We start from the raw sequence: 22,891 nt of genomic DNA, 5'->3' as shown, positions 1-22,891 counted from the left end.
AGGTGGGTTTGTTGCAGATTGTTCTGTGGTGGACTTCTCTCCCTCCCCCCCCTCCCTCTCTCCCTCCCCCCCCTCCCTCTCTCCCTCCCCCCCCTCCCTCTCTCCCTCCCCCCCCTCCCCCCCCCTCCCTCTCTTGAGAGAGGGAGAGAGACATTGGTCAGTGTTGAGATATCCCCCGGAGCGAGAGGGACTGAGAGACCAGTTACTACAGATCTCTCCCTGAGTGGAGCAGCTTTGTGTTGTTTGGTGCTAGCAGAAGGAGAGGAGCAGCTGCTGGAGTTTGAGGAAACTCAGTTGTACCACTAAAGCAAACCTGTAACATTACCTCACAGCTCTTGAACTCAGTCCCTTGATTAGTCAAGGTCAACACATGTACCTTCTTACCCACCATATCAACTTATATGGCAACTTTGAATGATTTATGGATGGTAACGATCAGGCCATTAACCTTCTAGTCTGCCTTGAATTCTGACCTACCAAATGGATAATTTCACACTTTTCTGGATTGAATCGCATCTGCCACTTGTTACATCACCAATCTTCGTGTCACCTGCAAACTTACAAACTCACCCTTCCACTTCCTCATCTAAGTTATTTACAATAAATCTTCTCACTGCTGATCTGTGGCTTTCTTGCTGTAATCATAACTCCTCCCATACTGACATCCAAAACTAATAGGGAAGGAAGAATGTGTTGAGTAAGTGAAGTCTCCCTTGCCTTCTCTCCCATCCTCTACTGAACTCATCCCTTCCTCGTTCTGGGTCCCAGGTTTGGCAACACTCTCCACCGGTTCTTGAAGAAAGATGGATGCAGTGTCCCTGTTCAGCTGTTTCTGGTTAACTCTCTCCATCATCAACCGTGAGTTTTATTCTGTGCAAGTTACTGTGTTTCACTTCTCTTTCTATCCCCTGAACAGGCAAACCAGGGAAGGAGGTTTCATAAGTGGAGATGACACTGCAGCATGGATTTGGGAATCCATTGCTCCAGCAATGAGGGAGGATGTTGTTGAAGGCTTTTCAGATGAGGTCATGTGGTAGAGAATTTCTTGGGTCTATACTGCTTCCAGCAGTCAAAGTGGCAGTTGTACAGAGATAGAGCTACAGGATGTGGGTCAGATCGACAATGGATACTTGTCATCTGTACTCACTAAGGAGATTTAGATACACCTCTACCAAGTCACCTCTCATCCTTCATCACTCCAAGGAGAAAAGGCTGAGTTCAATCAACCTATTCTCATAAGGCATGTTCCTCAATCCTGGCAACATCCTTGTAAATCTCCTCTGCATCCTTTCTATGGTTTCCACGTCCTTCTTATAGTGAGGCGACCAGAAATGAGCACAGTACGCCAAGTGGGGTCTGACCAGGGTCCTATATAGCTGGAACATTACCTCTCGGCTCTTAAACTCAATCGCACGATTGATGAAGGCCAATGCACCATATGCCTTCTTAACCACAGAGTCAACCTGTGTAGCAGCTTTGAGTGTCCTATGGACACGGACCCCAAGATCCCTCTGATCCACCACACTGCCAAGAGTCTTATCATTAATACTATATTCTGCTATTATATTTGACTTACCAAAATGAACCACCTCACACTTATCAGGGTTGAACTCCATCTGCCACTTCTCAGCCCAATTTTGCATCCTATCAATGTCCCGTTGTAACCCCTGACAGCCCCCTACACTATTCACAACACCCCCAAACTTTGTGTCATCAGCAAATTTACTAACCCATCCCTCCACTTACTCATCCAGGTCATTTATAAAAATCACAAAGAGTAGGGGTCCCAGAACAGATCCCTGAGGCACAGCACTGGTCACTGACCTCCATGCAGAATATAACATGTCTACAACCACTCTTTGCCTTCTGTGGGCAAGCCAGTTCTGGATCCACAAAGCAATGTCCCCTTGGATCCCATGCCTCCTTACTTTCTCAATAAGCCTTGCATGGGGTACCTTATCAAGTGCCTTGTTAAAATCCATATACACTATTATCTATGGCTCTGCCTTCATCAATGTGTTTAGTCACATCCTCAAAAAATGCAATCAGGCTCATAAGGCACGACCTGCCTTTGACAAAGCCATGTTGACTTTCCTAATCATATTATCCCTCTCCAAAATGTTCATAAATCCTGCCTCTCAAGATCTTCTCCATCAACTTACCAACCACTGAAGTAAGACTCACTGGCCTATAATTTCTTGGGCTATTCCTACTCCCTTTCTTGAATAAGGGAACAACATCCACAACCCTCCAATCCTCTGGAACCACTCCCATCCTCATTGATGATGCAAAGATCATTGCCAGAGGGTCAGCAATCTTCTCGCTTCCCACAGTAGCCTGAGGTACATCCCATCCGGTCCCGGTAACTTATCCAACTTGATGCTTTCCAAAAGCTCCAGCACATCCTCTTTCTTGTGTATATGGAACCAGAGGAAATAGCAGAGATAATTAATGAAATTCTTGGATTTTAGGATAGAACATTTCAGTGATGAGGGGAACTGTATGCTGGTGTCATTTCCTCGGAGTGAAGTAGACTATGGGGAGATATTGTAGCCATATAAACAATGATACATAATGTGAATATATGTGATGGGAGGAATGTTTCTCCCCACAATAGTGGTGTCTGAAAGCAGAGGGCATGTATTTACATTAAGGATAAAGATCTTTAGAGAGCCATAGAGTCATACGGTCAATGAACTCTACAATGCAGAAACGGGCCCTTTGGTCCATCTAGTCTGCTCCAAACCTTTAGTCTGCTTTGTCCCATCGACCTGCATACAGACCATAGACCTCCAAACCCCTTCTGTCCATGTTCTTATTTAAGTTAATCTTTAATGTTGAAATGGGCCCTGCATCCATCACTTGTGCTGTCAGCTCATTCCACTCTCTCACCACAATGAGTGAAGAAGTTTTCCTCATGTTCCCCTTAAACAGCTCAGCTTTCACACTTAATCCATGACCTATAGAGATCCAGTTTACCACATTATCATTCAGATTGTTCATATGGAAGAAACACATCAATGGACCCAGCACTGATTCCTGCAGCACATCACTAGACACAGAGCTCCAGTCAGAGAGGAATCATCTGCTACAATCCTCTGTCTTCGCCCGTGAAGCCAATCTCTAATCCAATTTACTACCTCATCTTGAATGCCAAGTGACTCATCCTTTTTGACCAACCTCCCATGCGGGACCTTGTCAAGTACTTTGCTAAAGTCTATGTGGACAACATCAATGGTTTTGCCTTCATCAACCTTCCTGATAACTTCCTCACAAAACTCTGCCAGTTTGTTTAGACATGACTTGCCATGCACAAACCATGTGGACTACCCCCAATCAGTCCCTGTCTATCCAAATACTTACATATCTGGTGTCTTGGAATACAGTGCCTTCCAATAACTTCCTCACTACTGATTACAGGTTCACTGGCCTATAATTTTCTGGCTTGCTCTTAGAGGTTTTCTTAAACAATAGAACAACATGAGCTGCACTCCAATCCTCTGGTACTTCATCTGTGATTAAGGATGTTTAAATTACCTCTGCTGGGTCCCCTGCAGTTTCCATACTTGCCTCCCAGAGGGTAAAAAAGAACACATTGACATGTCCTGGGGATTTATTCAGCCTAATTTTCTCAAGACAGCAAAGACGTCCTCTGCTGTAAACTGCAGAGGGTCTATAAACTTGCTGTTACTTTGCCTCACATCTGTAGATGCCGTGACCATCCCTCAAATAAACTGCATATGCAAAAAATCCAGTGAAGTTCACTCTCATCTCTTTCAGCTCCACACATAGATTACCACTCTGGTCTCCCTTATGACAAATTTTGCCCCTTGTTATCCTTTTGCCTTTAATCTATCTGTAGAATCCTTTAGAATTCTCCGTTTTTTTGGGACTGGACTGCTGAAACAACCTCATGTCTTGTTTTTTAGCCCTCCCGATTTCCTTCTTTCATGATCCCTTGCATTGTTATGCTCCCCAAGTACCTCATTTGTTCCTGTCTGCCTGTACCTGCTTTGCAACTTCTTTTCCTTAAGCAGGGCATCGACATATTTCAAAGCAATGTTCCCTAAATGTGTTAGACTTCTCTTTTATTCTGATAGGAACACACAAACTCTGTACTCTGAAAATTTCACATTTGAAGGCCTGCTACTCCCTAAGTACACTTTGCCAGAGAGCAAACTGTCCCAATCCACAGGTGCCACATTCTTACTGATATCAAAACTGGCCTTTCTCCAGTTTAGAATCCCAACCTGAGACCTCCCTTCTCCATAATAACCATGAATCTAATGACAATATGATTACCAGACGCAAACTGCTCCTCTGCACAAACCTCTGTCACTTGCCATCTCACTCCCTAATAGGAAACCCAGTATCAGACTCTCTAGCTAAGAATTCTATGTACTGATTGAGGAAAATTTCATGAACTCATTTGAAACTCTTTTCCATTCAGCCCTTGTAGAAAATGGAAGCTCTAGTCGATATGTGGAAAGTTCAAATCACTCACAATCACAACTTTGTATTTCTTACAACGGTGTGTGATCTCTACAAATTTATTCCCCTAAATCCCGCGGACTGTTGGGTGGTCTATGATATAATGCCATTAACGCAGTCATACTTGCCTTATACTTTAGTTCTACCCATAAAGCGTCACTGGATGAGGTCTGCAGTCTGTCCTGACTGAGCACTGTCGTGACATTTTCCCTGACTCCCCCTATAATGTCTGCCTTTAATGTCTCCCCCTATAATCACTCCTGCTCCATCACGTCTGAAACAAAAGAACCCCAGAACATTAACCTGCCCTCCTTCCACTCCTGTAACCAAGTCTCACTAAACGCTACAATGTCATTATTCCACTTGCTGATTCATGTCCTAAGCACATTTGACTTTTCTACAATACTCCTTGCATTGAAATATATGCAGCTCAGAACATTGGTCCCACCATGCTCGACCTTTTGATTCTTAACTTTGTATGTAGGCTTCACAGCATCTTTCTCCACCACCATTCCACTATTTGCTCTGGCACTCCGTCCCCTATCCACCTGCAACACTAATCTGAACCCCAACTCGCGCAGCACTCGCAATCCCTCCCACTAGGATAATAATTCTCCTTCTGGTTTAGGTCCAAACCATCCAATATTTACAGGTCTCATCTTTCTTGAAAGAGAACCCAATGATCCCAAATTCTGAGGCCCTCCAATGTATTAAACTGTCTGATCTTACTGTTTCTGGCACATGGCACAGGTAGCAATCCTGAGATCGAAATCCTGTCCTTTATCTTAGCACCTGAACTCCCTTTGCAGAACCATGTCACTCTTCCTACCCAATGTCATTGGTACCAACACGGACCATGATGACTGACTGCTCACCCTCCCACTTAAGAACACTATGGACATGATCAGAGATTTCCCTGACCCTGGCACCCAGGAGGCAACAAACCATCGGGGAATCTCGTTCTCATCAACAGACCCTCCTTTCTGTGCCCCTAAGCAATGAATCTCCTAACACTGTAGCTTGCCTCTTCTACACTCTTCCTTCTGAGCCATAAGCCCTACTCAGGGCCAGAGACCTGACCACTGTGGCTTTCCTCTGCCAGGTAAACCCCCTTCTCCAAAGTATCCAGTGTGAAACACCTGTTGCTGAGGGGACTAGCCTCAGGGGAACTCTGCACGGGCTTCCTGTCCTTTAGTCCCCGTCCTGATGGTCATCCAGTCCGATGTATCATACACCTCGGGTGTAACTACCTCCCTGTATGTCCTGTCTCTCTACCCATCAGCATCCTGAATGACCCAAAGTTCATTCAGATCCAGCTCCAACTCCTCAATACGGTCTGTTCAAAGCAGAAGCTGGATGCACTTTCTGCAGCTCTGGTTGCCAAGGAGACTGGAAGTCTGCCTGCCTTCCCCCACCCTGCAAGAAAAGTAATCCACTGTCCCGACTGGCATCCCCACTGTTCTAAATGTGCCTGCACTTCTCATCACTGAAACCTTAATGAATCAAAGCCTCAGCTCCCTTCTCCAACACTGGCCCACTCATATAATTGATGCTCCACTTAAACCTAACAAATTTTATTGGACCTTACCAAGAGCCTAATTATGCACAATCCAGTGTCTCCTTGGGAACTGTGGTGCACGAAACGTGCCCACTGTCCCTGCTTGCTTCTTTTAATGTCTGTCTCACTCTGTGCAATCCAATGTCTCCTTGGGTCTGTGGGGTGCTGTAATGTGCCGACTGCCCACACACACTTCTGTTAAACTGTCTTTCCTTCCATGCAATCCTGTTCTCCTCAGGACTGTGGCACGTAAAAGGTGTCTTAAAGGAAAAAGCTTGTCAGCAGGAGGAGGGTTGAGTGCTGGAACACACTGCCTGAGGGGGTGGTGCAGACTGAAACTCTCTAAACATTTAAGAACCTTTGCACAAGGACTTTATTTTCTGAGATACAGCAGGCAAGAAATGGGATTAGATGGATTGTCGAGTCTGCTCCAAGCTTCATCACTGCTGACCCATTTCCCCCTCAACCTCAATCTCTTGCATTCTCCATGTAACCTTTCATGACCTGGCTAATCAAGAATCTAACAACCTCTCTTATACATACCCAATGACTTGGCCTCCACAGCTGCCTCTGGCAATGAATTCTGCGGATTCACCATTCTCTGGCTAAAGAAGTTCCTCCTTTCTAAATGTTCATCCCTCTATTCTGAGGCTGTGTCCTCTGGTCTTAGATTCCCCTACCATTGGAAATATCATCTCCAAATACTCTCTGTTGACACCTTTCAGCATTCAATAGGTTTCAATGAGATCCCCCTTGTCCTTCTGAATTCCAGTAAATTCAGGAAAAGGGACATCAAATGCTTACCAGAAAAGGCTCCCTTTATCCTCCTGCCAATCAGCTAATGCTCAATCCATGCTAATATCTTTCCTGTAATCCCATGGGCTCTTGTTAAGAAGCCTTATATGTGTCAACTTGTCAAAAGCTTTCTGAGAACCCAACTACACAACCTCTACTAATTCTCCTTTGTCTGTCCTACTTACTGATTATTTCTTTAAAGAATTTCCACAGAATTGTCAGGCAAGATTATCCCTTAAGGAAACGAGGCTGACTTTGGCTTATTTCATCATGTGCCTCCAAGTACCTGAAACCACATCCTTAACAAGCGATTCCAACATCTTCCCAAGCACTGAGTTAAGACTAATTGGCCTATAATTCCCTTCCTTCTGCCCCTCTCCCTTCTTGAAGAGTGGAGTGACATCTGAAATTTTCCAGACCTCTGGACCCATGCCATTTTCCATTGATTTTTCAAAGATCATTACTGATGAATCCACAGTCTCTTCAGCCACCTTTTTCAGAATCTTTGTGTGTAATCCAACTGGTCCAGGTGAGTTGTGTGCCGTCAGATCTTTCAGTTTCGCAAGCACCTCCTTCATTATAATGGCAACTTCTCACACTTCCTTCCCCTATCACTCTCAAACCTTCGGCATACTGCTGTTGTCTTTCGCAGTAAACACTGAAGCAAAATACTAACACGAGGAAATCTGCAGATGCTGGAAATTCAAGCTTGGTGGTTATTTCATGAACATCTGCTCTCACCCCATCCTCCTGCCACCCCACTAGGAATAGGGTTCCCCTGGTCCTCACCTACCACCCCCCCAGCCTCCGGGTCCAACATATAATTCTCCATAACTTCCGCCACCTCCAACGGGATCCCACCATTAAGCACATCTTTCCCTCCCCCTCCCTTTCTGCTTTCTGCAGGGATCGCTCCCTAAACGACTCCCTTGTCCATTCGTCCCCCCCCCCCTTCCCACTGATCTCCCTCCTGGTACTTATCCTTGTAAGCAGAACAAGTGCTACACCTGCCCTTACACTTCCTCCCTCACCACCATTCAGGGCCCCAGACCGTCCTCCCAGGTGAGGCGACACTTCACCTGTGAGTTGGCTGGGGTGATATACTGCGTCTGGTGCTCCCAGTGCTGCCTTCTATATAATGGCGAGACCTGACGCAGACTGGGAGACCGCTTCGCTGAACATCTACGCTCTGTCCGCCAGAGAAAGCAGGATCTCCCAGTGGCCACACATTTTAATTCCACATCCCATTCCCATTCTGACATGTCTATCCACGGCCTCCTCTACTGTAAAGATGAAGCCACACTCAGGTTGGAGGAACAACACCTTGTATTCCATCTGGGTAGCCTCCAACCTGATGGCATGAACATTGACTCCTCTAACTACCGTTAATGCCCCTCCGTACCCTATCCCTTATCTATTTATTTATTCCCCCCCCTTTTTCTGTCTCTTTTTTTCTCCCTCTGTCCTTCTCACTATAACTCCTTGCATGCTCTCCATCCTCTGGGCTCCCCTCCCCCTTTCTTTCTCCTCAGGTCTCCCATCCCATGATTCTCTCCCTTCTCCTGCCTCGTATCCCTTTTGCCAATCACCTGTCCAGCTCTTGGCTCCATCCCTCCCCTCCTGTCTTCTCCTATCATTTCAGATCTCCCCCTCCCACTTCCAAATCTCTTACTAGCTCTTCCTTCAATTAGTCCTGACGAAGGGCCTCAGCCCGAAACATCGACTGTACCTCTTCCTTTAGATGCTGTCTGGCCTGCTGCGTTCCACCAGCATTTTGTGTGTGAAGCAAAATACTACTTCAGTTCATCCACCATTTACTTGTCCCCCATTAATATTATTCCAGCATCATTTTCCAGCAGCACAATATCGATTCTTGCCTCTCTTTTACTCCTTATATATCTGCAGAAACATTCAGTATCCTCTGAAGTATTATTGGCTAGCTTATCTTCATATTCCATCTTTACCTTCCTTTTGATATTTTAAATTGCCTTCTGGTGATTTTTAAAAACTTGCCAATCCTCTCACTTCCCAGTAATTTTTGCTCTATTGTGTGCCCTCTCTTCGGATTTTATCAACACACATCAAAGTTGCTGGTGAACGCAGCAGGCCAGGCAGCATCTGAAGGAAGAGGTGCAGTCGACGTTTCAGGCCGAGACCCTCCGTCAGGACTGCTGCGTTCACCAGCAACTTTGATGTGTGTTGCTTGAATTTCCAGCATCTGCAGAATTCCTGTTGTCTTCGGTTTTTATGTTGGCTTCGAATTCCCTTTCACCCACAGTTGCTTCATCCTGCCTTTGGAAGATTTCTTCGTTGGGATGTATATATCCAGAACTTCCAATTTCCTCTCAGAAACTCCAGCCAGTGTTGCTCTGTTGTCATCCCTGCTAGAGACCCTTCCAATCAGTTTGGGCCAGCTCCTCCCTCACGCCTCTGAAATTCCCGTTACTCCACTGTAATACTGATACATCTGACTTTAGCTTCTCTCTCTGAAACTGCAGGGTGAATTCTATTATATTATGATCACTGCTCCTGAAGGAGATCTTTACCTTAAGCTCGCTATCAATTCTGGTTCAGTGCACAATGCCCAATCCAGAATACCCCTAGTGGACTCAACCACAAGCTGCCCTAAAAAGCCATATTGTAGGTATTCTACAAATTCCCCCTCTTGGGTTCCAGCACCAATCTGATTTTCCTGATAAAAGTCCACATTGAAATTCCCCATGATTGTTGTAACATTGCCCTCTTGATGTGCATTTTCCATGGTAATCTGTAGCTCACATCTTTGTTGCTGTTTGTAGGTCTGTATATAACTTCCATTAGGATCTTTTTACCCTTGCAGTTTCTTTGCTCTACCCGAAATGATTCTATACTTTCTGATCCTATACCACCTCTTCCTAATGACTTGATTTCATTTCTTACCAACAGAGCTACCCCACCCCCTCTGCCTGACTACCTGCCCTTTTGACACAATGTGTGCTGGGATGTTCAGCTCCCAGCTATAATCTTCTTTCAGCCCTGATTCAGTGATGTCCACAACATCATAAATGCCAATCTGTAACTATCCTGCAAGTTCATCTACCTTATTCCATATACAGCGTGCATTCAAATATAACACCTTCAGTCCTGTATTCATCAAGATTTTGTCTCTCTTTGACATTGCAACTCATCATTCACAGTGTCTGTGAATCTCCAGCCCTCTGCTCAGGGAAATCCCTCCTTCCCATTTACTCTGCTCAGGCCCCTTGTTATTTTGCACCCTCCATAGTCTCCTGCTCGATATCCCCTGTTCCAAGCAAAAGCAACCCAGACTCTCTGATCTTTCCTCTCAATAATAATGTTCCAAGCCCTGCAACAGTTTGGTAAATTCCCCCTTCACCCTCTCCAAGAGTGACCCGGTCTGTCCTGGGATGTGGTGAACATACTCATCTCAGTGTCGAACTGTGTTCAAACTGCGGTTGGCCACCGTTCCAGTGTCCTGTCGCAATCTCATACTCCGTGTGTCTCAGTTAAAGAAAGCCATCTGTCTGTTTAACCCCTTATTCACCTGTCCTGTAACCTTTATGATTAGGATACATACACTCAAAGCCCCTTCTATCCCTCCACCCACTCGCACCCTCAGCCTCACTACACTGGGACCGTGAGCCCAGCTCTGGACATGGGCAGTCACTGGGGTTCAGTAAACAGGGAAACACACAGGATCTACCCTCACCCAGTAGTTAGGGGTGTTTCAGGAATGGGTGAAAGCCGGGCCCCTCTGTGGTGTCTCACTCACCGTACACCTCCAGTCGCACTGTTGTTTCATTTATCCCGAGTTCACTCACAGTTTTTCACCCATTCCCAAACAATCTCTGCCCACCCTATTTTCTGGATTGGGTCCCATTTGACATGTTCATGTCCCAGCCCCCTCCCCCAACCTGGCTACAGGCTGTATCTTTCTTCCTCAGGGTGGGGTGCAGAGTCTTCACTCTGTTCCCCCACCCTCCATGGGCTCACTGTGTGATGTAGGATCTGTGGGCCAGCTCTCTCACGGGGCTGGGAGACAGACGATGGGCCGTACGGCCTGTTGCTATATCTATGATTCTCACAGCTCTGATTCCTCCACCAGTCACTGAGCTGATCTGCTGACTCTCTCCTCTTGTCTCCTCAGCTGGGACTGGGGCTTCCCCGACCACCGTGAACGGAACTCGGGGACACTCGGTCTCCTTACCTTCTGGGATCCCAGTCGGACTGGACGTTGCTGATGTTGTGTGGAGATGGGTATCACCCAGAAACATGATAGTGAAGTACTCGAAGGGTAACGTTAGCTACTTCGGTCCTGACGAGTACAAGCGACGGAGAACCTTTCATCGTGGGAATTTCAGTCTGGAAATCCATGATCTACGGAGAGAGGACTCCGGTGATTACGAGGTGATGTTTGCAGCAGCAGTTTCAGGAGCTGAAAGTATAACAACAGTGCGACTGGAGGTGTACGGTGAGTGAGACACCGCGGAGGGGCCCGGGTTTCACCAGTTCCTGAAACATTCCTAATTAATGGGTGAGGGCAGATCCTGTGTGTCCCCCTTTTTACTGAACCCCACTGCAACATACTAGGGGCGACTCAAGTAGCAGCAGAACTCCCAATGGATACGATTAAATATTCCCGTTTCAGCCAGCACAACTGCTTCCAAGGTCAGTACAGTCAACAAAGCTGTCTTAATGCGTTTAAATGAACTATTGCTGCTTAAAACCGACGGGAAAAAACAGTCTGTGGTCGGAAGTGCCCACGGAGAAAACCTCGGAGGAAGCGTGAGTGAAGATCAGGATTACAAGTGAGTTTAATGAAACGGGGTTTTAAACTCCCCAGACTGACGGCCTTGCTGGCGAACGTGCAGTCTCTGGTGAATAGCTGCGATGATCTCAGAGCCAGGGTGTTGGATCAGAGGGACATTAGGACCGCGTGTGTCCTTTGTTTCACGGAATCCTGGTTAACCCCTTCCCTACCGGATGCAGTGATTCAGATGGACGGGTTTACTCTTCACCGCCAGGATTGGTCTATAGAGTCTCTCAAAAGCAGAGGTGGAGGAGTTTGCCTCATGATCAGTTCTTCTTGGTGCACAAATATATCAGTGCCGTCCCAATTCTGCTCTCCAGACCTGGAATATCTAGCAGTAAAGTGTCATCATTTTTACCCACCACGGGAGTTCTCTGGGGTCATTCTGGTAACAGTTTACATTAAACCTCAGGCCAGTGTCAATCAGGCTTTAGATGATCTGAGCAATGGGATCAACATGCACGAAACAGCGCACCCTAACACCTTCACCATCGTTTTGGGAGATTTTAACCAGGCCAGTCTGAAAAAAAATCACAAAGCAATTCCCATCAACAGGTCACTTGCAACACCAGAGGAAACAACACACTGGACCATTGTTACACCACCATCAAGAATGCCTACCGTGCTAATCCACGTCCTCACTTCGGGAATCTGATCACGTAGCTGTACTTCTACTCCCTGAGTACAGGCGGAGACTGAAGACTGCAGCACCAGTAGTGAGGACCAAGAAGGTTTGGACAAGGGAAGCACAGGAGCGCCTACAGGACTGCTTTGAATCGGTGGACTGGACTGTATTCAGGGATTCATTTTTGAATCTGGTTGAATATGCTGCATTTGTTACCGACCTCATTTCAACCTGTGTGGACGAGTGTGTGCTCACAAAGTCTTACTGTACATTCCCAAGCCAAAAGCCACAGATGAACCAGGAGGTACAGTGTCTGCTGAAGACTAGATCTGTGCATTCAAGTCTGGCGACCCAGGCCTGTACCAGAAAACCAGGTATGATTTGTGGAGGGTTATTTCAAGGGTGAAGAGACAATTTCGAACGAGGTTGGAGGTGACATCAGATGCACGGCAACTCTGGCAGGGACTGCAAGACATTACTTCCTACAAAGCGAAACCCAATGGCAGCGATGCTTCACTACCAGATGAACTCAACGCCTTCCATGCACGTTTTGAAAGGGAGAACACAACTACAGCTGTGGAGATCCCTGCTGCACCTGATGACCCTGTGATCTCTGTTTCAGAAACCGATGTTAGACTGTCTCAAAAGAGAGTGAACCCTCACAAGGCAGAAGGTCCCGATGGAGTACCTGGTAAGGCTCTGAAAACCTGTGCCAACCAAATAGCGGGAGTATTCAAGGATATTTTGAACCTCTCACTGCTACAGGCAGAAGTTCCCTCTTGCTACAAAAAGGGAATAATTATACCAGTGTCAAAGAAGAATAATGTGAGCTGCCTTAGTGACTATCGCCAGGCTGCACTTACATTAATAGTGATGAAATGCTTTGAGAGATTGGTCATGACTCGACTGAACTCCTGCCTCAGCAAGGACCTGGACCCGTTGCCATTTGCCTAGCGCCACAATAGGTCAAAAGCAGACGCAATCTCATTGGCTCTCCACACGACTTTAGACCACCTAGAGAACACAAACACCTACATCAGGATGCTGTTCATCGACTCTAACCAAGCATTTAATACCAACATTCCTGCAATCCGGATTGCAAAGCTGCAGAACCTGGGCCTCTGAACCTCTCTCTGCAAATGGATCCTAAACTTCCAAACTGGAAGACCACAGTCTGTGCGGATTGGTGATAACATCTCCTCCTTGCTGACAATCAACACTGGCGCACCTCAGGTGTGTGTGCTTAGCCCACTGCTCTAATCTCTCTCTCACTCTCTCTCTCACTCTCTCTCTCTCACTCTCTCTCTAACTCTCTCTCTCTAACTCTCTCTCTCTAACTCTCTCTCTCTAACTCTCTCTCTCTAACTCTCTCTCTCTAACTCTCTCTCTCTAACTCTCTCTCTCTAACTCTCTCTCTCTCTCATATATATATAAAAACTGTGTGGCTAGGCATAGCTCAAATACCAGCTATAAATTTGCTGATGATACAAGCATTGTTGGTAGAATCTCAGGTGGTGACGAGAGGGCGTACAGGAGTGAGATATGCCAACTAGTGGAGTGGTGCCACAGCAACAACCTGGTACTCAATGTCAGTAAGATGAAAGAGCTGATTGTAGACTTCAGGAAGGGTAAGATGAAGGAACACATACCAATCCTCACAGAGGGATCAGAAGTGGAGAGAGTGAGCAGCTTCAAGTTCCTGGGTGTCAACATCTCTGAGGATCTAACCTGGTCCCAACATATTGATGCAGTCATAAAGAAGGCAAGACAGCAGTTATACTTTTATCAGGAGTTTGAAGAGTTTTGGCATGTCAATAAATACACTCAAAAACTTCTATAGTTGTATTGTGGAGAGCAATCTGACAGGCTGCATCACTGTCCGGAATGGAGAGGCCACTGCACAGGACTGAAAGAAGCTGCAGAATGTTGTAAATCTAGTCAGCTCCATCCTGGGCACTAGCCTACAAAGTACCCAGGACATCTTTAGGGAGCAGTGTCTTAGAAAGGCAGCGTCTATTATTAAAGACCTCCAGCACCCAGGGCATGTCCTTTTCTCACTGCCACTAAGTTAACAAATTTCACATCACATGCCGGTGATAATAAACCTGATTCTGATTCTAACTGTCTGTGGCCAGATCTGGGCTCACAGTCCCAGTGTATTGTGGCTGAGTCTGGGGGACACATTCACCACATCCCCGGAGACTGAACCAGAGGCTGTGAAGGATTCACCAGCAAAGTCCATGTGGCTCTGAGACTGGAGGAGCTGAGCACACAGGGTGTAGGGAATGAGGGGGGTAGGTTGATGGGGTAGGAGGGGGCTGGAGTGGTTGGGCTCAGCGGTATAGACCATAAGATAAAGGATCAGAATTAGGCCATTCGGCCCATCGATTCTGCCCCACCATTCAATCATAGCTGATTTATTACTTCTCTTCGCCCCATTTTCCTGCCTTCTCTGTAACCTTTCATGCCCTGACTAATATAGAACCCATGAACCTTCACTTCAAATATACCAAATGGTGGCCTCCATAGCATTCTGTGACAATGAATTCCACACATTCACAACACTCTGGCTACAGGAATTCCCTCACCTCTGTTCTAAATGAATGTGCCTCTATTCGAAGGCTGTGGCCCCTGGTCCCAGACTCTCTCATTACAGGAAACATCTTCTCCACATCCACTCTAACAAGGCTTTTTTAATATTTGAAAGCTTTCAATAAGATTCCCCCTGACTCATACTGCTAAATTGCAGTGAGTACAGCCCCAGAGCCATTCAATTTTCCTCATGTGTTAATCCTTTCATTCCTTAAACAAATCCTGAGAACCTCCTCTGGACCCCCTCCAGTGCCAGCATATCCTTTCTTCGATAAGGGACCCAGAACCGCTCACAATACTCCAAGTGCGGTCTGACCAATGTCTAATGAAGCCTCAGGACTTCATCCTTATCAGTGTTCTGTATCTGTGGGTCACAGTTCAACAGATCCCACTGTAACCCCCAGTCAAAGGCCTGGTCTGTCATGTACATGGACTCCAGATATTCCATAGGTTTCTCAAAGCGCTGCTTGGTAATTGCCCAGACTGAGGTCTGAGCTCAGCAAGGTGTTTATTCCTCAGCCTTCATGCTGTGCTGTGCTGAGTGAGACCCTGTGTATTTATCACACTGGAGCAGGGATCCAATCGCAGACCCAGTACCGTGCACACAGTGATATTAATTGAGTAACAAATCCCAAGGTCCAAACAAGGTTGGTGTCAAAGTTCAGGCAGAGATCCAAACATCCAGAGAAATCAAAAACCAGAATCGGGAAACTGGCAGAGTTGATACTCAGACAGACAGGGTACAGATACAAATGCTGGAAAGACTCAGGAAAATTCACTGGTGCAATCTGATGAAATCACAGGACTGAGATACACTGAGCAATAAACAGAGAGGCAGATGATAGGTGGAGCACAATGAGACACGTGGCAGCAATACAGGTAATAATGAGAAACAGGTGAGAGACGGAGTACTCAGTAATACCGGGGCCGGAGTAGAGCAGGAGCGGAGACAGGAGCACATGGTAATACAAAACCACAGACTGACAGCTGGGGTGAAACACACAAAAAGACAGACTTCAACTGGAGGTACTGATACATTGGCAAGTCTGGATGTAGTATTATTCAGCTGCACAATAACCCTTGGGAAGAAGCTGCTTTTCACTTTTACTGTCTTGGCTGGGAAGTTTCTGTATCTCTGGCGAGATGGCAGGAGATTGAACAGTGTCTGGGGTGGGACGGGTCTTTAATGATGTTATGAGGGCAACACAGGTACTGAGTGTTGTAGATTGTCTCCAGATCCAGTCGTTGAGTCCCAGCGATGTGCTGAGCCTTTCCAATCACCTGTGCTTTGTGAGCTGTCTTGATGCAGCAGAGTCTACAGGGTTAACAATGTGCCACTCTCTTATTTAAATAAATTTCTAATGATCATAACATCCCGCTTTCCGTTAAGAACTTCAAAGTACTGCAGGTCTACACCATCAGCGAGTTGCTCACTGGCGGAGAAAATGAAGTTGCTCGCTGGTGGAGAAATGCTGCTGCCTGAGCTGATGGAGGCCTATAGTCTAATTGCGAGTAGCCGTCTTGTTATTACAAAACCCTTCTGAACGTTGTTAATATGGTTTGTCACATGTTCGATTCGCTGATGTGTCGGAGGGGAGCAGGAGTGAATGTCGGCAGAACCACATGACCTTGCTCGTAGCGAGATCCAGGCCTCAAGCCACGGTGTCACCTGTTTGCAGCCGCCAGGAGAGAGGCGTCAAAGCCGGTGTGGTCCATAGGGGGCGGTGTGGTGCGGCGTCCAGGACAGAGTCGGTGCTGCCCTCCCTGACCTTCACTTGGCAGAAGACAAGCTCTGTTGTTGTTGACTGCAGATTCTGATGGCATTCAATGCACTCAGGGTCTCAAGCCGTGGGGTTTACTGTTTTACTGTGTGACTGTTGTACTGTGTTTTCCACCTTGACCCTGGAGTAATGCTGTTTCGTTTGGCTGGATTCATGTCAGGTCGAATGACAATTAAGCTTGAAATGAATTGAATCTTTGGGGCAGATTAGCTCTCCTTAAGCACCTTGGATAGTGTAGTCACTGTTGTGCCTTCTCTACTGTCGAGGTTATGTTGATGGACCAAGGGAGCTCCTCGGTGATGTTCATCCACAAAACCTTGAAACTGGAGATCCTTTCCACTACTTCACCATTTTGGTTCCTCTTGCCTCCCTGAAGGACAAAACTGAAAGAAAGGAAGATTTATTTGCAAGGAGACACTTTCCTGAGTGGACAGTGGAAGATACTGGGTGTGAGGATGACAGACTGAAGGGATCTGTGACTGAAAGCGACATAATTGGTCCAACTGGAGAGCTCCCTCCTTACCCCGGTCACTTGCCCAGTTTTACTGGTGCAGACATGTCTGTCAACTTCTTGAACATTCAAGAGGCTCCAACTGACCTGGGTGAAGGAGCCTCTCCCAAGCTGCAGGGTCAGTGTAGAGAGATCACCGACATGTCCCTTGTGTTCCTGTCTTCAGTCTCATTTTCCCATCTCTGTGATTGGTTCTACCGTGTAATTGCCATGTTGTCTGGGATTCTGCAGTAATTGGTGGTGTCAGTGATAAAAACAACATCATATTGATACTCATCCATGAGATTCTGCAGATGCTGGAAATCCAGAGCAACGCACACAAAATGCTGAAGGAACTCTGCAGCTCAGGCAGCATCTATGGAGAGGAAGACCCTTCTTCAGAATTGGAATTGAAGGGAGAATACCACAGATAAAAAGATGGGGGTGGTGGTCAGGGATGGAGGGCTAGCTAGAGGAGACAGGTGAACCCAGGTGTGCGGGGAAGGTAAAGAACTGGAGAAGAATGAATCTGACAGGAGAGGAAACAGACCATGGGAGAAAGGGAAGAAGGAGGGACAGCAGGGGGAGCTGACAGGTGGCTGAGGAAAAGACAGAAGAGGCTAGAGTGGGCAATGAAAGACATAGTGAGCCAAATGACTGACAGTGTCAGATCCAACCACTGTTCTACAGTACCGGTTAATCCTGTGGCCATGTCACCTTTCAGGATGTTGGTTTGAAAAAACGGACAGAAAAGCCCTGCATAGCCAAATATGACAATTGGGGTCTTTGTGAAAGCAGTGGCTGGAGGTGTTGGCCCTCCAGCCTCTATGGTATCTGGGAAACTGTGCTCTCCCTGATGGCTGAGGAGGTTATGTCCCTGACCCTGAACTGATGAATCACAAGTGAAATGTCCGAGACAATCTCGCACGATTATACTGCACCAACTTTGAAGCTTCCTGAGTAGAAGGTAGCAACACAGTCTGCAGCCAGGTCGGTTCCTCCGGACCCAAACCAGCCCCTTTCCCAGTACCCCGGGGGCCCCTTTCCCAATACCCCGGGAGATTTGAAAAGAAAGAAAAATAATGAAACTAATTGTGATTCAGTAGCGAGGATAGTGCCCAGTGGAGTTCTCTCTGTGTGTGGGTCCTGCCCCTTTACACTGGGGTCCTGGGGTGGAGAGTATTGCAAAGAGCAGTACCGGGCAACGGATTCCTAAGACAGTTTACGGGCACCCACGTTGTTCTCCCTTTCTGTGGTTGGGATGACTCTGTGTATCAGTCCGTGGGTCTCATCCAGTTTTGGCTCCGCTTCAGCCTCACACTCCGGAACTTCAGACACCCAAAGTGCGAGTGGTGGTGGGTTGTTCAGGGGATCTCCTGGTCCGTTTGCTTGCGTCCTTCCCAAGTTGCCCATTCAAGGTTCCAGGTAGTGGGCAGTCGATGGCTCTGCAGAAACCAACTGTCAACCTCGGACCGGCCACCAGAGGGAGGCAGAGATGAGAAGGTCAACTCCTTCCTGCCCACCCTATTCGCTTATCTTAGTTCATTGTTATCACCTGTGATTATATTTGCAGTCCGATTTTAATGCTGGTCCTTTGTTTCTTTGTTCAGTCTGAGAATCTTTTGATTGGTTTGCTGTTCATCACCATATTAATCTGTCTCTGCTTACAGCGAGGGTGAATCTTTCGCCCCAGATCCCAGCACTGTCTCAGTGACTGACTCCCCATTCTGACACTTTGTTTCCAGAATGTGTCCCATCACCAGACTGGAATTAACTTACTGGTTCCACCCCGATCTGTGTGTTAATGAGTGGCTCTGTGGTGAAGAGGCTGTGTACCCAGGATCTGAACAGTGCCAGTTTCACCAGACAGTCCCAGTCTGGGTCTGTGTCGATCACAGTCCCAGGGCTGCTGCTCTTGGACCAGATTCCGGCTGGTCCGGGTGGGACACACTCAGGTGTCAAAGGGACATTGGGGCCAGTTACAACAGTGACAACAGTTGTGAACTGGAGAGAATTGCTGGGCTACAGAACCATAAATAGGATACTGGGGATTTCTTATGGAAATGTGCGGGGCGTGGTCGGGAAAGAGGGCACAGAACACGTGGGAACTTCCTCCAGCAGCAACTGACTGAACTGAATGCTGAGGGAAGGGTTAAACAGGTGGGTGGAAATGATTTGAGATTGGCTTAAACCATATTTAGGACTGTCAGAGACAGTGGGGGGCGGATCGAGTGTTCATGAAGATCTCCTTTGCTCATCTTTTATCTCTTCATCCAGACCCAGAGCCGGTGTCAGAAACACACATCACAGTTCAGAACATCACTGGGACCTGTGAGCTTACCCTGACCTGCTCTGTGACCTCTGGTGACCACACCAGCTTCAGATGGTGGAGGGGACGAGAAGCTGTGGTGAACGACAGAACCCATCACCTCTGGGGACACGGAGAGACACTGAAGGTTCATCGCACTGCAGAGAGCGAAGCTGTTGTGTACAGATGTGAGGCCAGGAACACCATCAGTGTGGACACAGCTCAGATCCGGCTGGGGGATTTCTGTAAACTGGACAAGTCTGGTGAGTGTCTGAGGCAGGAATTGGAACTATAATGTTAAAAGTAAATTTATTATGGAAGTACAAATATGTCACAATATACAACCCTGAGATTCATTGTCTTGCAGCTTTCTAAATAAATCCATCAAAGAATCAGTGAGAGACAGCACCAACTGGGTGTTCGACTGGTGTGTGAAAGAGAACAAACTGCAAACACAAAATGAAAGAAGCAATAATAATAACAATAAATAAGCAATAAATATCGAGAACATGAGATAAGTCCTTGACAGTGAGTCCATAGGTTGCGGGAACAGTTCAGTGATGAGGCTAGTGAAGTTTAGTGAAGTTATCCCAACAATCAGCTCCACAGTCTTGCTGACATTGAGTAGGAGAAGGTAGTGTTTCCCTGACCAGGATAGTGTGTAATGAGACACTAGCATAATAAAGTATCTAACTTCTAGCTCGGCAGGGTATGATTGGATTTAGAGAGTTTTACTTCGTCTGTAATCGCTGCCCTGGATATGTGTGATGGGACAGTGATGTCCGTGAGTATGTGATGTTAGTCAGTGTTGGGAGGGTGGGGCTGGAGAAGGCCTGGTACCGTCTCTATAATTCGTGATCCTCTCTCTTTTGCCAGTGGAGAGAAGCTGTCTCTGTGGATGTCGGCTGAGGGCCACAATCATTGCTGTCCTGCTCCTGATTCTCCTCTCAGTCACAGTCGCCGTACACGTCATCAGTGAGAACTGTTTTTGTGTGTTTCCAGTGAAAATCTGTTGTTCTGAAGGGTAGTGTCAACAGTGAGGGGTGGATTCAAACTGGTGTTTAAAATCCCCGTTTCGGTCTCTCAGTCCCACCCCCCTGTGACTCTGAATCCCATCCACCTCCACTGTCCCAGATCTCTCAATCTCTCCCACCTCAGTTCTCTGAATCGCTCTTGTCCCAGACTCTGCACTCTTCATCCTTCACTCCTCATTTAATCTGAACGAGTATAACAGGGACCAGGGGTTTGGGATAAAGACAGAGGGATGGTGGAATGTGGAGATTGGGAACATGCAGATATGCAGTTCTAAAGAGGAAGATATAAAAATAGGGAAGGGGGAGATGTAAAATCCGGGACAATATGAGATACAAACCACAAGGGGGGATATGGAGACTTGAGACTTTTCATTGAGACTGGGAGAGGGAGAGTTTTCTTCCAGATCAGACAAGAGAGACCACATGACATTGCCCTCAGCAGTGAAGGGGTCCTAGTGTGATGAGAAAGGAATTGAAACCTCAGACCCCTCACAGGGTGAACTGACCTCTCTCCTCTGTCCCCCCACAGGCTCCCATCCAGGCACCGGAGCAGAAGGCAGACTCCACAAGGCCGAATGACTCCCCGTCACCTCTTCCCTTCTCCCCATCCCCATCATCCTCTTCCTCTCCACTCCTCCCTACTCATTCCTCTCTTCCCCTTCCTTCCCTCTCCCTGCCTCTCCTGTCTCCTGTTCTGACCCCCCACCACTACACACAGATGGGTGGGTCGGTTGAATGGAAGGCAGAGGGGATGAGGTACGGAATATGGAGGGAGGAAGGCAGAGGGACAGTTGGGGGTGGGCAGTGGAGGAAGGGATTTCAAAGGTCAGAGGGAAGGAGAGGAGGCAGGAGAGTGGAGAGGAGGGAAAGGTACGGAGTGTGGATGGGGAGAGGTGTGAGGATACTCGGAGTGATCGAAGGGGCAAGAGAAGGAGAGCATGAAGGTCCGGGAGGGAGGGGGAGGGAGGGAAGAATATACTGGGAGGGGTAGCAGGAAGGGTGGGCAGAGTGAGGGAAAGCAGGAGGCAGAGAAAGGACTGGGTTTGTCGGGGAAGCACAGGGGATCTGAGGTGGTGAGATACACGGACCTGGAGCAGAGCAGGTGAGACACAGTGAGAGGACGACAAGGGAGCTGGTGCAGGTGGGAGACAGATTGGGGCAGTTGGGAAGACGGGTGGATTTGGAGATTGGAGGAAAGAGAGGAAGGGAAAATAAGGGAGTGGGATTTGAGGATGGTGAGATAAAGGGACTGTAAAATGAAACTAGTAGGGGAGAACAATGCAGGATTAGGACCAGGGGGGAGCTGGGCCAAAGCATGGCACAACATCCCAGCAGCTGCCGAGCAACCTCGATCATTCTGTGGGGAGACAGGAAACTGCAGATGCTGGAATCTGAAGCAACAGACAATCTGCTGGAGGAACTCGACGGGTCAGGCAGCATCCGTGGAGGGAAACAGACTGTCAACGTTTCGAGTCACGACCCTTCTCCGGACGGATAGAGGGAGAATGTTCAATATAAAGAGAGAGGGGGAGGAGGAGGTGACTTGTGGATCCAAATTATTGGATGATAGGCAGGAGGAGGAGAGGAGGAGTGAAATAGTGAGGAAGGCTGGGAGGTGATAGGTGGATCTAAATGGGGAGGGGTTGATAGACAGATGAAGCAGAGGAGGGTGCAAATAGTGACAAAGGCTTGGAAGAGATGAAGGGCTGCAGATGATAGAATCTGATTAGAAATGAAACATGGAACCAAATAAGGGAGGTGGAGAGAACAGATGGGAAGAGAGTGGGTGGGGACCCAGTGATGGGAGTGTGTAGGTGATTGGCAGATGGAGGAAGGGGAAGGAAATGGACTGATAGGGAGGTATGCTGGGTGTAGGAGGAACGGGGCAGATTAGGAGAAAGAAAAGGAACAGAGGGGGAACAGTTTATCTGAGATTGGAGAATTCAACCATGTATATGGCATTGGGTTTTAGACTACCCAGGCAGAATACAAGGTGTTGTTTCTCCGGTTGTGTTTGGTCTCATCCTGGCAGAGGAGGAAGCTAAAGTCAATCAGGTCAGAGAGGGAATGGAGATAAGGACTAAAATGACTCAGAACCAGGTGCTTCAGTTGGCATCAGTGGACTGAGTGTTGGTACGTAGTCGGTGATTGGTCTCATCAGGGTGGAGGAGGTCAGAATTAGAGTGCCGGCTGCAGCCGACAAGGTTGGAGGAGGGGCATGTGAATGTCTGCCTCATCTGGAAGGTGATGAGGGAGGGAGGAGGTGTAGGGACATGTTACACCTCCTTTAGTCACAGAGCAAAGTGTCTGGGGGGAAGTATGTTGAGACCAGAGGTTTGTTAAATCGAGGATATGAGGTTGAAGACTTCATCTACCACAGTGCTGAAAAACGGAGGATATTTTCGAT

The 22,891-nt window shown here is 47.4% G+C and overlaps 1 protein-coding gene across 2 annotated transcripts; it reads left to right on the top strand.

Moving 5' to 3' along the window:
* Nucleotides 1–716: 716 nt before the first annotated feature.
* Nucleotides 717–21,310, top strand: LOC140209575 (SLAM family member 5-like). 2 transcript variants are annotated; one of them, XM_072277850.1, is made up of 5 exons: nucleotides 717–858; nucleotides 10,992–11,315; nucleotides 19,420–19,713; nucleotides 20,327–20,425; nucleotides 21,014–21,310. In XM_072277850.1, exons 1-5 carry the CDS (start codon nucleotides 804–806, stop codon nucleotides 21,061–21,063), a joined length of 822 nt encoding a protein of 273 aa, XP_072133951.1. In that variant the 5' UTR covers nucleotides 717–803; the 3' UTR covers nucleotides 21,064–21,310. The 2 variants fall into 2 exon arrangements, with proteins under 2 accessions (XP_072133951.1, XP_072133952.1); XM_072277851.1 differs by lacking the exon at nucleotides 20,327–20,425.
* Nucleotides 21,311–22,891: the final 1,581 nt, after the last annotated feature.

Source organism: Mobula birostris, chromosome 14 (genome assembly GCF_030028105.1).
Source record: "Mobula birostris isolate sMobBir1 chromosome 14, sMobBir1.hap1, whole genome shotgun sequence".
Taxonomy (NCBI): Eukaryota; Metazoa; Chordata; class Chondrichthyes; order Myliobatiformes; family Myliobatidae; genus Mobula; species Mobula birostris.
Note: the sequence above shows the minus strand (reverse complement) of the source record. Positions and strands in the feature narration are given on the sequence as shown.

Bases quoted from the DNA above. Each gene is read 5' to 3' on its own strand.
- LOC140209575 (XM_072277850.1), top strand. From the start codon at position 804: ATGGATGCAGTGTCCCTGTTCAGCTGTTTCTGGTTAACTCTCTCCATC. The intron at 11,316-19,419 runs GTGAGTGAGACA...CTCTTCATCCAG, and splicing joins AGTGCGACTGGAGGTGTACG to ACCCAGAGCCGGTGTCAGAA. The intron at 19,714-20,326 runs GTGAGTGTCTGA...CTCTTTTGCCAG, and splicing joins CTGTAAACTGGACAAGTCTG to TGGAGAGAAGCTGTCTCTGT.